Below are 16,970 nucleotides of genomic sequence, written 5' to 3'. Positions count from 1 at the left end.
AGGAAATTCAATTCAAAGAAACACAATATAATACCTACTCTATATACCAGGCTGCCTTCAATTCTCAAAATCAGTAACTGACTGCAGTCAACATACCACACAGACCTCAGTAAAACATAAACAATAGCTAACCGCTTCTATGTCCCCAAGTAGCTGGGAATAAGCCTCCTATTAAGACTTCTCAGCCAAGCAAAAGGAGATAAACAGCCTGGCAAAGATAATCAGGCTAGGCCGGGCGCGGTGGCTCAAGCCTGTAATCCCAGCACTTTGGGAGGCCGAGACGGGCGGATCACTAGGTCAGGAGATCGAGACCATCCTGGCGAACACGGTGAAACCCCGTCTCTACTAAAAAATACAAAAAACTAGCCGGGCGAGGCGGCGGGCGCCTGTAGTCCCAGCTACTCGGGAGGCTGAGGCAGGAGAATGGCGTAAACCCGGGGGGTGGAGCTTGCAGTGAGCTGAGATCCGGCCACTGCACTCCAGCCCGGGCGACAGAGCCAGACTCTGTCTCAAAAAAAAAAAAAAAAAAAAAAAAAAAAAGATAATCAGGCTAAAGGTGCCGCCTTCCCACCCAAACCTATGGCTTCAGATGTCTTCGCAATTGGCACTATCAAAATAAAGTAGAGAGGGGGGATGCAAAACATAGGACCAACTAAAAACAACTAAACTAAAAGACTACTAAGTTTTTGAGAAAATTATATTACCAAAAAAATACAAAATCTAACTTAAAAACACCGCCTTGCTATCTCATTTTGTCCAATAAGCAACCTTGGAAGTTTAAGAAACTAAAACTATTCCTTCCCCCATGGAATTTAGTTAGATGATGAACTGATAACTCAAACTGACTTGTTCTACATGAAAAGTAAGTATGGTAATTAAGTGAAAAATAAACCACCTTGCTCTGAGCAAGAACTGGAAAAACAGGATAAGAACAGTCCTGGCTTCTCAACCACTTTTGGTAAATGCAGTCACTTTAACGTCACCTTAAAAATTAAAACAAACGGCCAGGTGTGGCTACGCCTGTAATCCCAGCACTTTGGGAGGCTGGGGCGGCAGATATCTGAGGTCAGGAGTTTGAGACCAGCCCAGTCAACATGGTGAAATCCCGTCTCTACTAAAAATACAAAAAATAGCTGGGCGTGGGGGCTGGCACCTGTTATCCCAGGCACTCGGGAGGCTGAGGCAGAAGAATTGCTTGAACCCAGGAGGCGGATGTTGCAGTGCACCAAGATTGCGCTACTGTACTCTAGCCTGGGGGACAGAACAAGACTCTGCCTCAAAAAAAAAAAAATTAAACAAATCTCAGTCAGCCTCCTCTAATTGTGAAATCAAGGCATCTGCACAGGCACACAAGTGTAAGGAGGGGCATGTAAACTCAAGGACACTACAGCATTCTATAATCACATTTTATAAATTATCAAAGAACTAATTCTAAAAATGGTTAATTTTATGGTATGTGAATTATAATTCTTTTTTTTTTTTTTTGAGATGGAGTCTTGCTCTGTCGCCCAGGCTGAAGTGCAGTGGCGCAACCTCCGCCTCCCGGGTTCAAGCAATTCTCCTGCCTCTGCCTCCCGAGTAGCTGGGATTACAGGTGCGCACCACCATGCCAGCTAATTTTTGTAGTTTTAGTAGAGATGGCATTTCACCGTGTTGATCAGGCTGGTCTTGAACTCCTGACCTCGTGATCCGCCCTCCTCAGCCTCCCAAGCGTGAGCCACCGTTCCCAGCCTAATCTCATTTTTTTTAAAGAATCTACAAATCTTGTCAGATCTTTCTCCAAGAGATCCAGAATCTGACCACTTACCATCACCACTGCTACCAGTCACAAGACACCAGCATGTCTAGCTTTGATTACTTCAGTAGCCTCCCAACTGGATCAGGGCAGACTTTTTTGAATTGAAGTTTTTTTAAGATAATTATTGGTTCACGTGCAGTTGTAAGAAATAACAGAGATCCAGTGTGCCCTTTATCCAGTTTTCCCCAATGGTAACACTTTGCAAAACTATTTAATATACTACATTATCACAACCAGAATATTGACACTGATACAATCCAGTGATCTTACTTAGAGTTTCAAGTTTTATTGTTGTTCATTTGTGTATTTAGTTCTATACAATTTCTTTTTTTTTTTTTTTTTGAGACAGAGTCTCACTCTGTTGCCCAGGCTGGAGTGCAGTGGCGCGATCTCAGCTCACTGCAACCTCCACCTCCCAGGTTCACGCCATTCTCCTGTCTCAGCCTCCCAAGTAGCTGGGACTACAGGCGCCCGCCACCACGCCCGGCTAATTTTGCTTTTGTATTTTTAGTAGAGACAGGGTTTCACCGTGTTAGCCAGGATGGTCTCGATCTCCTGACCTCGTGATCCACCCGCCTCAGCCTCCCAAAGTGCTGGGATTATAGGCGTAAGCCACCACGCCCGGCCAATTTTTTGTATTTTTAGCAGGGACAGGGTTTCACCATGTTAGCCAGGATGGTCTCAATCTCCTGAACTCACGATCTGCCCACCTCGTCCTCCCAAAATGCTGGGATTACAGGAGTGAGCCACCGTGCCCAGCCTTAGTTCTATACAATTTCTATACACCACCACACTCAAGACAAAGCATCTCTTTCCTTGGCCGAGTGCAGTGGCTCAACGTCTATAATCCCAACACTTTGGGAGGCGAGGCCAGCAGATCACAGGAGGTCAGGAGTTCAAAACCAACCTGGCCATCATAATGAAACCCTGTCTCTATGAAAAACACAAAAATCCCTGTAATCCCAGCACTTTGGGAGGCCGAGGTGGGCGGATCATGAGGTGAGGAGATCAAGACCACCCTGGCCAACATGGTGAAACCCCGTCTCTACTAAAAATACAAAAATTAGCTGGGCATGGTGGCGTGCACCTGTAGTCCCAGCTACTCAGGAGGCTGAGGCAGGAGAATCGCTTGAACCCCAGAGGCAGAGGCTGCAGTGAGCCAAGATCGCGCCACTGTACTCCAGTCTGGGATACAGAGTGAGACTCTGTCTCAAAAAAAATAAAATAAAATAAAATAAAATTAGCCAAGCATGGTGGTGTGCACCTGTAGTCCCAGCTACTCAGAAGGCTGAGATGGGAGAATAGCTTGAACCCAGGAGGCAGAGATTGCAGTGAGCCAAGATCACGCCACTGCACTCCAGCCTGGGCAACAGAGCAAGACTCTGTCTGCAAAAAAAAAAAAAAAAAGACAAAGCATTTCTGTTACAAGTATCCCCCTGTGTTGTCCTTTTATAACCACACTCACCTCCCTCTCTTTTCTCTCCTCTGCCACCCCTAACCTACTCTACAACCCCATCTCTAACCCCAGGCAACCACTAATCTATTCTCCATCCCTAAAACTGTGTCACTGCCAAAACGTTATATACATAGAATCATATAATATGTAACCTTTTGGGATTGGCTTTTTTCATTAGCATAACTTCACCTACACTGTTGCATGCTATCAGTAGATCATTCCTTTTTATTACTGAGTAGTTTAACCATTCACCTGTAGAAGGACATCTGAGCTGATTCCAGTTCTTAGATATTATGGGTAAAGCTGCTATGCACGCTTGAGTATAGGTTTTTATGTGAACATGAAGGCTTCATTTCTCTAGGATTAATGCGCAGGACTGCAGGAGTTGCTGGGTTGTATACTAATTGTACATTCAGTTTTATGAGAAACTGCCAAACTGTTTTCCAGAGTGGCCGTACTATATTATATTCCCACCAGCAATAAGTGACCTAGTTTTTCTAAATCCTCACCAGCATGTGGTGTTGTCAAAGTGATCTTTTCTTTTATATATACACATATATTTAGAGACAGGGTCTCACTCTCATGCCCAGGCTGTAGTGCAGTGGCACAATCATTGCTCGCTGCAGCCTCAAACTGCTGGACTCAAGCAACCCTCCAGCCTCCTCAGCCTCCTGGGTGGCTGGGACTACAGGCACACACCACTACACCCAGCTACTTTTTAAAAGTTTTTTGTAGAGACCTTATAGGTGCTGCTATGTTGGCTACGCTGGTCCCCTGGCTTCAGGCAATCCTCCCACCACAGCCTCTCAAAGTACTGGTATTACAGGCATGAACCATTGCACCCAGCCAAAGTGATCTTTTAAAAACAAAAACTAAACTACTTGTTTTGACCACACAAGCTTATCTTGGTGCACAAGACCCTCATCTCTAACCTCTCATCTCTCGAAGCCTCATCCCCTATTTCTGTCCTTCATCTTACTTCAGCCACTGGCATCCTTCCTAGTTTTCAAACATGGAAAGCATCTCTGCCTTCTGTTAACTCTGCCTGGACCGCTCTTCTCCCGCTCCACACATGGCTTGCCCCCTTTCCACTCAAATGTCACCTTCTAACCACAGCTCTCCTTCGTACCCTAAATAAAACTGCATGTTGCCTCTCCCTTCATTCGGTTGTTTTTCCCCAAAGTGGATGCTCAGGTCCTTCTAGTTCATCTAAGCAAGTCCCACTACCAATGGCTGGGAGCTCTCCGCAGGCTCACCTCAGCTCATTCATCACAGCTACGCAAATGCTCAATGGCCCTACAGCAGACAAGCAAGGCCACCTCAGCTACACCTGGACACATACGAGCAACACAGGTCTTCCTCCCAAATGCTTGCATTGTTATTAGCAACAACAAAGGTAAGGTCTAAGCACCTACAGTGGAGCTTCCCAAACTCCAATGTGCATGTAAGTCACTCACTGAACCTGTTAAAACGCAGACTCTGATTTGTTAAGTCAGGCAGACAGAGTCTGCTTATGAGATCCCAAATGATACCAAACTGCTGTCCCTGAGACCTCACCGTGATAGCAAGGACCTATGGGCATATCATGTCTCTAACATACATTCTAGCACGCAAATTGATCCAATTTAATACATATGAAACAGTGCTTTATAAGGTATTTTATTTTTCCTCCTTGTTGTCTGAATAAGACTAAATGTTTTGAGTGTGGATCCATTCAAAGGTAGTTTACCAAGTGGTTGACTTATTTACAGGAAATGGAGGTGATGGGTATGGGGACCTCTCAGGGTAGAGAGAATATGTCACCAGAACGTTGTACAGCCAGAATAATGGGAGACCTTTGCCTTTACATCTCCAAAAGTCCTCTTTTAAAAAGAAATTCTACAATATTACACAGCAATTAATAAGAATTACAGATACTGCTATGGAACAATGTCCATGACACATTGTACTCAAATTGTTAAGTAAAAAAATACGTATGTAATGTGATCTCAGTCAAGCCAACAAAAAATGACATATTTAAATGCTTGTATATGCATATTAAAATCTGGGAAGAAGACACAAGAAATACTTTTGTTCTTAGGAAGTTAGACAAAGATGACAGACTTGCAAGAAGGGCTTTGTTTTTCATCTTCTGTGCTGCTTGGAGATGTTTTTATAACGTATATGTGTAACTTCTATAATTTTCAAAACTAGTTAATTAAAAAAAACAACAAAAAAACAGCCAAAAAAGAAATGCTTTCTGGCTGGGCAGAGTGGCTCACGCCTGTAATCCCAGCACTTCGGGAGGCCGAGGCGGGCAGATCACCTGAGGTCAGGAGTTCGAGACCAGCCTGACCAACCTGGAGAAACCCCGTCTTTACTAAAAATACAAAATTAGCCGGGCATGGTGGCACATGCCTGTAATCCCAGCTACAAGGGAGGCTGAGGCAGGAGAATCGCTTGAACCTGGGAGGCAGAGGTTGTGGTGACCCGAGATCGCGCCACTGCACTCCAGCCTGGGCAACAAAAGCGAAACTCCATCTCAAAAAAAAAAAAAAAAAAAAAAAACATGCTTTTCAAAGGTGGTCCTATCATATTTTAATCTAGGAGTGGGAAAATTATAACCTGCATATGTTTGGCCAGTTCAAAAGCTAAGAAATTTTTTACATTTTTAAATGATTGACCAAAAAAACCAAATAATATTTCATGACAGGTGAAAATTACACGAAATTCAAATTTCCTTGTCATTAATAAAATTATATTGGAACACAGACACTAATACATATTGCTTATGGCTATTTCACGCTACAATGGCAGAGCTGAGTAGCTGTGACAGAGACATTGTGCCCACACAGCCTGAAATACCTAAATCTGACCATTTACACAAAGTTTGCCCAGTTCAGAGATGGAAGACAATACTGTTAAGATGGTAATACTCCCCAAGTTGATCTACAGATTCAACACAATCCCTCTCAGAATCCTCCTTGGCTTCTTTGTAGAAACTGACAAGTTGATCCTACAATCCATATGGAAATGCAAGGGACCCAGCATGGCCAAATCAATCTTGAGAAAGAACAAAGTTGGAGAACTCACATTTCATGAATTTAAATTGTGACACAAACTTCAGTAATCAAGACTGTATGGTACTGGCACAGGATCAACATAAAGACCAATAGGTAGAACTGAGAGTCAAGAAATAAATCTATACAATCAAGGACAATGAATTTTCAACAAGGATGCTAAGACAATTCCATGGGGAAAGTACAGTCTCTTCAACAAACTGTGCTGGGACAACTGAATAACCACATGCAAAAGAATGAAGTTGGACTTCTACCTGAACCACATATAAAAATTAACTCAAAATGGATCAGACCTAAATGTAAAACTCTAAAATTCTTAGAAGAAAACATACGGGTAAACCTTTTTGACTTTGGATTAGACAATGATTTCTTAGATATGACACTTAAAGCATAGCAACCAAAGACAAACTAGATAAACTAGACTTCAGCAAAATTAAAAACTTTCACACTTCAAAAGACATGATCAAGAAAGTAAAAAGACAATCCAAAGGAAGAGAGAATGTTTTCACAAATCATCTATCTGATAAGAATCCAGTATCCAGAATACACAAAGAACTGTTACAATTCGACAATAAAAATACAAAGGGAAAAGAATGAGAACAAGGGTTTGCAAGCTAAGTGTAAGAAAGAGCCTGGGTTCTGACCGAGTGCAGTGGCTCACACCTGTAATCTCAGCACTTTGGCAGGCTGAGGCGGGTTGATCACCTAAGGTCAGGAGTTCGAGACCAGCCTGGCCAACATGATGAAACCCCGTGCCTACTAAAAATACAAAAATTAGCTGGGCATGGTGGTGTGCGTAGGCCTCTAATCCCAGATACCTGGAAGGCTGAGGCAGAAGAATCACTGGAACCTAGGAGGCGGAGGTTATAGTGAGCCAAGATCGCATCATTGCACTCCGGCCCGGGTGACAAGAGCAAAACTCCATTTCAAAAAAAAAAGAAAGAGCCTGGGTTCCTTAACTTATTGTTGAATTTCCCCAAACAGACTTATTTTTGTCTTCTGATAAGCTCTTGCTTGTTACCAGTTTAAGCTATTGCAGCAGAATTTTCTGTTACTTGCAGCTGAATACAAACCTAACTGATAATGCCAGCTACTGCTAAATAGTTATACTTAGCAGAGTTCAACAAGTACAGTTGCTTCTGCATTCAAAATCCAGTCATTCCTCACACTGCCCACAGCCGGTACCCTGACAGAACCCACCACGCTTATCTGAGCACTGCAGTGGCTTCCTAACTGGTTTCTGCTTTTGTCCATGTTCCCCTTCACTCTGTTGTCAGCCAGAGTTCACTTAAGAATGAAATTCAGATCATGCTACTCCTCTCCTCTAATCCTCCAGTGACATCCCATCTCACTCACATAAATGCCAATATCTTTATTCCATCTACAAGGCAAGTAGTATTGGTCTGATATGGCACTCCCTTGACCTCTTGGACTTTACCTCTTACTACAAATGTCGCCCTCACTCAATTCACCCAACTAAAATGGCACCCTTGCTATTCCTCAAACAGGAAGACTTTGGACCTGTTCCCCCTATCTGGAATACCCCTACTCCATACACCTTTACGCTAGACTCTTAACTCGCCTGAGGTCTTTACTCAAAGCCATCATCTGGCCAGGCATGGTGACTCACACCTACAGTCCCAACACGTTGTGAGGTCAAGGTGGGAAGATCACTTGAGCCTAGGAGTTCAAGGCTGCAGTAAGCTACGATTGTGATGCTGTATTCCAGCCTGGGTTAAAGAGCAAGGCCCTGTCCCACCACTCCCCCCAAAAAAACAGCTGTCACCTCAGTGGACCTTCCCTGAACACCCTATTTAAAATATCAACACTGGCCAGTCATGGTGGCTCATGCCTGTAATCCTAGCACTTTGGGAGGCCTAGGCAGGCAGATCACATGAGGCTGGGAGTTCGAGACCAGTCTGGCCATCGTGGTGAAATCCCGTCTCTACTAAAAATACAAAAATTACCCAGGCGTGGTCAGGCACAGTGGCTCACACCTGTAATCCCAGCACTCTGGGAGGCCGAGGCGGGCGGATCACGAGGTCAAGAGATCGAGATCATCTCAGCTAACATGGTGAAACCCCGTTTCTACTAAATATACAAAAAGTAGCCAAGCGTGATGGCACGTGCCTGTAGTCCCAGCTACTCGGGAAGCTGAGGCAGGAGAATCGCTTGAACCCGGGAGGCAGAGGTTGCAGTGTGCCAAGATCACACCACTGCAGTCCAGCCTAGCAACAAAGCAAGACTCTGTCTCAAAAAAAAAAAAAAAAAATTACAGGCCGGGCGCGGTGGCTCACGCCTGTAATCCCAGCACTTTGGGAGGCCAAGGGGGGCGGACTACGAGGTGAGGAGATCAAGACCATCCTGGCTGACACAGTGAAACCCCATCTCTACTAAAAATACAAAAAATTAGCTGGGCGTGGTGGCAGGCGCCTGTAGTCCCAGCTACCTGGGAGGCTGAGGCAGGAGAATGGCATGAACCTGGGAGGCGGAGCTTGCAGTGAGCCAAGATTGTGCCACTGCACTCCAGCCTGGGCGACAGAGCAAGACTCTGTCTCAGGGGGAAAAAAAAAAAATTACCCAGGCGGGACGGTGCATGTCTATAATCCCAGCTAATCAGGAGGCTGAGGCATAAGAATCGCTTGAACCCAACAGGCAGAGGTTGCAGTGAGCTAAGATCACACCAGTGCACTGCAGCCTGGCTGACAAAGCAAGACTGCCTCAAAAAACAAAACAAAACAAAATAAAATAAAATAAAATAAAAATGTCAACACTTAGTGCTACAGTTTTTTTGGAAGTTGTCCAGCAGGCTTTCTGGGTTTTGCTGGAAAGCCCTTAAAAAAAATTTTTTTTAATAAAAATAAGTTAACAATTGATTAACCCTGACATTTCCCTATCCCCTTCCCTGCTTTGACATTCCTCCACTTATTAACATACTGTATATTTTACTTATCTATCTTGCTTATTGTCTATGTCCTTCATTAGAATGAAAGCTTCATGAGGGCACAGCTTTGTCTGCTCACTGCTGAGCCCTGCATCTAGAACAGTGCTAGGTACATAGTACATGTTTAGTAAATATTTACTGATGAATGAATAAAGTCAGGGAAACACCGGATAGGAATCTGAAGGAGAATAAGGAATTGCCAGAAGCAAGTATCAGTTGCCTCCTAATTACTGTGAGGACCCTCCCAAGCATGCTAGATTTGCTGAGACTGTGGCCAGCCCCACACGGAACTCCCACATCCTGTATGCTGAGCAGAGCACATACGCTCATACTTAGACTGAGGCCCATGCATGGCATGACACCACAGTTCCACACAAAAGAGCAAGAGCCATAAAAACAGATACTTTCTAAATTGCTTTAGTCAATCTTACTTTGAGAAGAGGATTTTTTGGCTGAAGCACATGAACAGAAATGCCAAAATCCAAACTTTGTGAGCAGTGTTTGTTACTCAAAATTAGTGAATACCTCCTTTCTCAACAGCAAAATACATACAAATATGACAAATATGCATTTTATTTAAAATAACTATAAATAAACCTAATGCAGTTGATTTCAGAGAATGCTAAGAACCTTTAAAAGTTATTATTCTAGCCAGGGGCAGTGGCTCACACCTGTAACCCCAGCACTTTGGGAGGCCGAGGTGGATGGATTCCGAGGTCAGGAGTTCAAGACCAGCCTGGCCAACATGGTGAAACCCCATCTCTACTAAAAATACAAAAATCAGCTGGACATGGTGGTGAGCACCTGTAATCCCAGCTACTCTGGAGGCTGAGGCAGGAGAATCGTTTGAACCTGGGAGGTGGAGGTTGCAGTGAGCCAAGATCATACCACCGCACTCCAGCCTGGGTGACAATGTGAGACTACATCTCAAAAAAAATAAAGAAAAAAAATTATTACTGTAAACTACTTTTATTTTTACAGCATTTTAAATCTATCTTACAATATGCATAGATTATATCTGGCAGGATACAGGAGGAACTGTAATAGTGCTTGTTCTTGGGGACAAAGTTAGGTACTCAGATGAAAGGGGTGGAAGGAAGATATTTTAAGTATTGCTCTTTTGTAATTACGGAATTTGTGTCATGTTAATGTATTACTTATGCAAAAATAATAATTTCTTTTTTTTTTTTTTTTTTGAGACAAGAGTCTCGCTCTGTCACCCAGGCTGGAGTGCAGTGGCGCAGTCTCAGCTCACTGCAGCCTCTGCCTCCCGGGTTCCAGCGATTTTCCTGCCTCAGCCTCCCAGGTAGCTGGCATTACAGGCACGTGCCACCATGACCAACTAATTTTTGTACTTTTAGTAGAGATGGGGTTTCACCATGTTAGCCAGACTGGTCTCGAACTCCTGACCTCAGGTGATTCATCCGCCTAAGCCTCCCAAAGTGCTCGGATTAAAGGCATGAGCCACCTTGCCAGGCCTGATTAAATTTTTAAAATAAGGTAATCATATATTACCTTAAAATAAAGTAATGAAACAAAATCTATCTCCTTTGTAAAGGCAGCAAAGGAAATTTCTTGATACCCATATTTTGAAGATAAGCAAACGCAGGTTCTATCAAATCAGCACAGGAAAGAGACGGCATATTTTCAGAATGATCAAGTGTCTGAAGCAGCCCAGCAGAAAGGTCTTCCTTCCCATCAGGAGCCCAGTTTAGTGTTTACACAAGATACATGCAATGTGTGAACTTCTATGACACCTACCTCCTAGAAAGGCACTACAGTAAATTTCTGGAAGGATGAGAAATTACTTACTGAAGAGATAAGCCAAATTGTTTAAAAATTTATCTAAATATCCAAAAAGTTTTTCCATCCTTTAGAAGAATTTATTCCTAAATTTTACTAACAAATAAGCTAACACTGCTCTCCAAATCCTCCTCTTCTAATTAAACTTTCAAGACAAGGCAAGGATCATAACAGAAACAAAGAACAAGAAATATTACTAAAAATTAATCAGTCTTAATAGAGATATTCTTATCAAATGCCATCTGATACACGTCCAGATCGGAAATAGAACACTGAGAGGTAAGAGAAAGGCCTGAACTGCAGCGGAGTACTTCCTAAATCCTGCTAAACACTCAGCACACACTCCCACGTCCTGGGGTTCCGCTAGATGTTTTAATGGTCTCTTTTTCTGTTTCAAAAATTCTCCCCAAGAACAAGCAACAGAGACCTCTAGCTTCCAAAAAGTAACAAGCTGTCAGCAATGAGGCGAACAGAAACCCTTTCACTGGCACATGAGATGTCCACGGAGTCTGCAGACCTCCCATATTCTGGCAAGCCTGACTGCAATACTGGTAAAATGTATACCTCATTCATCCCTCGGCAATTAACCTCCCCCTCAGCAACGTGTTAGTTTTATTCCCAACACAAACAGGCAATAAACTTCAATCAACTCTTCCTAATATTTAAGATAATTTTATTAATACCACGTAAGTTCACCACTTATTTGGCAACCACAACTCATTCAAATGCCTGCACACTAACTTGCGCTTAGATGAGCAGGTCTCTTAGGTGGTGCTTAAAATCGTGTTACTACCACCGCGATCATGAACTAAATGAAATGCCCTGAGAATGTAGGAAGAGCCTCAAATCTCAGGCTGTTTTAAGTGCCACTTGGAAAATAAATCTCCCATTGGACGCGCCCTCACTCCCCGCCCCCCACCCCAGCCACTCCCGCCGAGGCGTCCTAAAAGCATTATGTCATCCACTGCCCCCACATCTCTCTAGCTCCAAACCCCGCCTCCTCTCGAGGTGTCCCGCGCCCCCAGCCCTCTTCCCTCTCTGACTAGATGAGGGAAGTGGCCCTGAGCAAATCTCGGCTCTTCCAAGTTCTCTTCAGAACACAGTTAAACCCCCGCCCTAGTTTCTCGCAAATAAAAAGAAACAAGTTTTCGCCCCAACTCTTCGCACCCTGGAAAGGGCGAGAGGGCTGAGGCCGTGACTCCCCTCCGTGAATTCAGGACAGGTCCCAACGAGGCTCTGCCTCCCCTCGCGGGAGGACAAGACCCAAGTGCGGGACCGGGGCTGAAGTGGGGGAAGGTCTCGCCGCAGGAGGGGGCGGGTGTCCCTCATTGGCTCTGGGTTGCTGGGTCACTCTGTCGCTGCGGGGCCGGGGGGGTTCGTGTCGCCGGCCCGCAGGCTGCAGGATTCCGCCATCCCCGCCGTAGGCTGGGACCCGCCGGGACAGGGAGCTGCAGCGGGCCCAAACTCACGGTCGGTGCAGCGGCTCCTCAGCCACAGCCGGGCCGGGTGGTGGCGGGGGCGGCGGCGGGGGCGGCTGCGGCTGAGGCAGCATCGGCTGTGCCTGCGGCGGCTGAGGAAGCTGAGGAGGCGGCGGCGGCGGCGGCGGCGGCGGCGGCGGCGGCTGTTGCTGCTGCTGCTGCTGCTGCTGCTGCTGGAAGGACTTGAGAGACTCGAAGGCCTTCATCAGCTTTTCCAGGGTCGCCATGGCGGTCTCCCGCCCGGCTGGGCAGTCCCCGGAGGCCTCGGGCCGACTCGCAGCGCCGCTCAGCACCGGGGCAATGAATGGGGCTCTGGGCCGCGGGTAAAAGCGGAACCGAAGCGGCCGTCCATCTTGGACCCGTCCCGGCAGCCCCCGCGGCGCCTTGCGTCTCAAGACGCTGCGCCGGCGGAGGCGGGGCCACGCCGGCCAGCATGATTGACAGCCCTAGCCTGCGGACTCTGCCAATGATTGGCCAGGGAGCCAGCCAGTCCCTGCGCCCGCATGTTCTGCCTCACAGAGCCACCAAAGCCTCTGACAGCGCAGCGCCCCACCTGGGCGAAGGAGCAGGGCTCAACGGACAGGGGACGGGGCGTGGCAAGACTGTAATGGGGTGGGGCGAAGCTGTGAAGGGGCAGGGCGAGGCGGGACGCGGAAGGGACGGGGCGGGACTACATGGTAACGAGGGGCGTGGCGAGGCTGGGGCGGGGCACAGCAGGCAGGGCGCCTGAGGGGCGGGGCGGGGCGAGGCTGGGGCGGAGCGGGGCGAGGCTGGGGGCGGGGACATTAGGCAGGGCGGCTGAGGGGCGGGACGGCTGAGGGGCGGAGCGAGGCGAGACGATGAGAGGCGGGGCGGATAGGGGAGGGGGCTGACCGTGAGGGGCGTGGCTGGGGGCGGGGCGGGAAGATGAGAGGTGGGGTGCGGAGGGCGGGGCCAGGGAGGGGTGGGGTGCAGAGGGGGCGGGGTGAGGGAGGGGCGGGGCCAGGGCGCGGCGCGCGGGACGCCGGCCCAAGCGGAATGGAACCCTCGCAGACGTCTGGAGCTGGGCGAGAGCCGGCCGTGGGCTCTGAGCCGAGGTGGCCTCGGGGCTTGCCCGCCCGCCACACTGGCCCGCGGCCAGAGCCAGGCTCACCTGGACAGCCCTGCGGGGAGCCTGCTGGGGACTCGCTGCACGGGGAGAGGGTGGGCGAGCCCCTGCGCAGAGCGCAGAGATTGCGCGTGGTCGGCGCGATCTGAAGACCCCAAGTGTGACCCTCCCCACCCCCCAGTGAGCTGGAGCGGCCCCTGCAGGGCGGTGCCCACAGGCCTGGCGCCCCCCATCGGTCCCAGCGCAGCGCCCCGGAAGGGAGGAGAGGGTCTGAGGCAGGCCCGGATGGTCAGCGCCCGCTGCCCACAGAGGCACTGTGATTAGTGCAGCGAGAAGCAGCTGTGGCCACAAGACGCCTCCCACAGGAATGAGTCCCGACCTGGGGGCGTTTCTGTATGGGAAAGCACCCTGCTCTGACCTGGCAGGACCCCCAAGGGGTGCCATTCAGCCTCAGCTCAGCAGAGATCTGTGGGGCACCCCCTCACGCCTGGGGCACAGGCCGGCGCAGGCAGGGTCCTGGTCTCCAGAGCCTCCCGCCTTTTGGGTGGTAGAGGGGCAAACAGAGAGGGCAGCTGTCCAGCCTGCCCATTAGGGAGTAGGGTTGGCCTCAGAGACAACCACCCAGCCCGGGGGTGGTGCAGGCAGAGAGAAGCCCACTAAAGCCTACTCAAGCCAGGCCACACCTGCAACCCAGAGTCCCCTGCTCTGTGGCCACAAGCAGCACCTCCACCTTGTCTCAGAGCCTGTCCCAAAGGGAAACCCAGCATTGTCTCCCTCCCTTCTCTTGAGAAGGACAGCAGAGAAACAGCCGTTAGTTCCCAGTTCTTGGGAGGCTGATGTAGGAGGATCACCTGAAACCAGGAATTTGTGGCTGCAAGTGAGCTATGGTTGCACCACTGCACTCCAGCTTGGGCGATAGAGCAACACGATCTTTAAAAAAATTAAGTTCCAGCTGGGTGCGGTGGCTCACGCCTGTAATCCCAGCACTTTGGGAGGCCAAGGCAGGCAGATCACCAGAGGTAAGGAGTTCGAGACCAGCCTGGCCAAACATGGCGAAACCTTGTCTCTGCTAAAAATACAAAAATTAGCCCGGCGTAGTGGTGCGTGCCTGTAGTCCCAGCTACTCTGGAGGCTGAGGCAGAATTGCTTGAACCCGGGAGGTGGAGGTTGCAGTGAGCCGAGATCATGCCATTGCACTCCAGCCTGGGCGACAAGAGTGAGACTCTGTCTCAAAAATAAATTAAATAAATAAATAAATAAAGTTCCCAGTTCTCTGCTGTTAATAAGGGCCTTTGTCCACTGTACCGGGCCTCAAGGCTGTTAGTTACCTCAGTGGGCAGACTCGTAAGATGGCCCAAGCACCCCTCGCCTCATGGTATTGACACCCTTGTATGACCCCTCCCCGTGAGTGCGGGCTGTACCTGGTGGCCTGCTTCTAACCAATGTAACAGGGCAAAGGTGATGGAATGTCACTCCATGACTAGATCACAAAAGGGTATGACTTCAGTCTCCCTGGTGGCTTCTTGGCATGGACACTCTGATGAAGTCAGCTGCCATATTGGACAGGCCCACATGGCAAGGACATAAAGGCGGCTTCTGGCCAACAGGCAGTGCGAACTGAGGCTCTCAGTGCAGCAGGCCACGAGGAACTTGATTCTGCCAACGCCACGTGAGATTGGAAGTGGACCCTTCCCTGGCTGAGCTCTCGTGGGAAACAGCTGGTATTTGACTGAACCCTGGCAAGAAGCAGAGCTGGTTAAGATTCCTGACCCACAGAACTTTGTGACTATACATATGGCTCTACATGTAACTACATATAACTATATGACTAGACATGTGTGCCGCCAAGCCGCCGTGCTGGGGTGATTTGTCCCAGCAGCAGATGAGTGTATTCATTTGCTTGGGCTGCCATAACAAAGTACCACGGACCAGGCAGCTTACACAACAGAAATGTATCTTCTCATGGTCCTGGAGGCTAGAAGTCCAAGATGAAGGTGTCAGCAAGGTTGGTTTCTCCTGAGCTCTCCTGAGCCCTGTCCTTGACTTGCAGACGGCCGCCTTCTCCCGGTGTCCTCACGTGGCCGTCCGTCCATGCATGTCCGTGTCCTAATCTCTTCTTGTAAGACATCAGTCAGATTGGATTATGGCCCACCCTAATGATCTCATTTTAGCCTCCTTACCTCCTTAAAGAAACTATCTCCAAATACAGTCCCATTCTGAGGTTGTGGGGGTTAGGACTTCAACCTGAATGAGGGACACAGTTCATCCCATAACGATAGGTAATAGAGTTGCACCCTAACAGTTGCTCTGACCTTCTTTAAAGACCTTTTTATCTGAGCAGTTTGCCTCTGAGCTAGTGTACGAGAGTCCCTGTCTTTCCTTCAGCTAGCTATGGCCATATAACTAAATAAGTGCTAGCCAAGGAGATGCAAGCAGAAGTCATGAGTAGTATTTCTAGAAAGGAAGTACATAAAATGAAGGGATGCACCCACCTTTTTCCTGCTCCCTGGAATGGGATGTGTTGGCTGGGACATGAGCAGCCATTTTGGATCATGAGCACAAAAGCCACATCCTGGGGTGATGGGAGCTGGAAGGAGGGGGCCCAGATGACTGTGTGCAGCTGTCATTCCAACCCGGCCGGTGATTCTTTCATCTGAGAGAAATACACTTCTGTTCTGTCTGAGCTGCTGTGACTCCAGGTCATTCTGTTATGCTCCTAAACCAAATTATTTCAACCCGTCCAGGGAGGTGATGGGTCATCAGGACTTTACATGACCACAACAAATCACAACTCCTTCAGCCATGGCTGAAAAATCATCATCTGCCTAGAACTGACTACCATCCTGACAGGAAATCTAATGTGAAAGACTTACAGAAAGGGACTGTCAAGACACAGGTTTTTAAAGTTCACAGAAAAGTTTGGCATCATCTAAAAAGAGTGATTAAAGATCAATACTGGGCAGTCTGGCATGGTGTCTCCAAAGCCTAAAAATGGGCACAGTGCCTGAACAGTGAAAACGTTTCCCGTAATTTATCCTATGCAAACAGGCGTGTGTGATCAATGATTTATTATAGCAACACTTAGGACAAAAGATGGAAAAAAGATAGATGCTGGGCAGAAGGAGCTGAGTTAAATGAATCCCGACATAGCCACAGGCAGTCATTAGAATCCTGTTCCAGATGAACACTTGTGACACATGGAAAGGCTTACAACATGTTAGCCGATTACACACCATGTACAGCCCGATAACCTCCCCCTTTCTAAAGAAAAAACAGCATACACATACATAGAAAAGAGATGAAGGCCAGGCGCAGTGGCTCACACCTGTAATCCAAGCACTTTGG

General features: G+C 47.9%; 1 protein-coding gene and 1 non-coding gene across 3 annotated transcripts in view; one reads left to right on the top strand and one right to left on the bottom strand.

Moving 5' to 3' along the window:
• The window catches only part of HTT (huntingtin), a 166,768-nt gene extending 153,864 nt beyond the window's left edge, over positions 1-12,904 (bottom strand). For both annotated transcript variants that reach the window (XM_028848247.2, XM_078003004.1), the window contains exon 1: positions 12,530-12,904. In XM_028848247.2, the coding sequence (XP_028704080.2) occupies positions 12,530-12,765 (236 nt within the window). In that variant the 5' untranslated portion in view covers positions 12,766-12,904. The remainder of the gene's footprint in view (positions 1-12,529) is intronic.
• LOC114678552 (U7 small nuclear RNA) lies at positions 9,089-9,150 on the top strand. The gene has a single exon (XR_003729988.1). It is a non-coding gene; the product is annotated as a U7 small nuclear RNA (small nuclear RNA).
• Positions 12,905-16,970: the final 4,066 nt, after the last annotated feature.

The sequence above is a fragment of the Macaca mulatta genome, chromosome 5 (assembly GCF_049350105.2).
Source record: "Macaca mulatta isolate MMU2019108-1 chromosome 5, T2T-MMU8v2.0, whole genome shotgun sequence".
NCBI classification, from domain to species: Eukaryota; Metazoa; Chordata; class Mammalia; order Primates; family Cercopithecidae; genus Macaca; species Macaca mulatta.
This window is presented reverse-complemented; position numbering and strand designations above follow the sequence as displayed.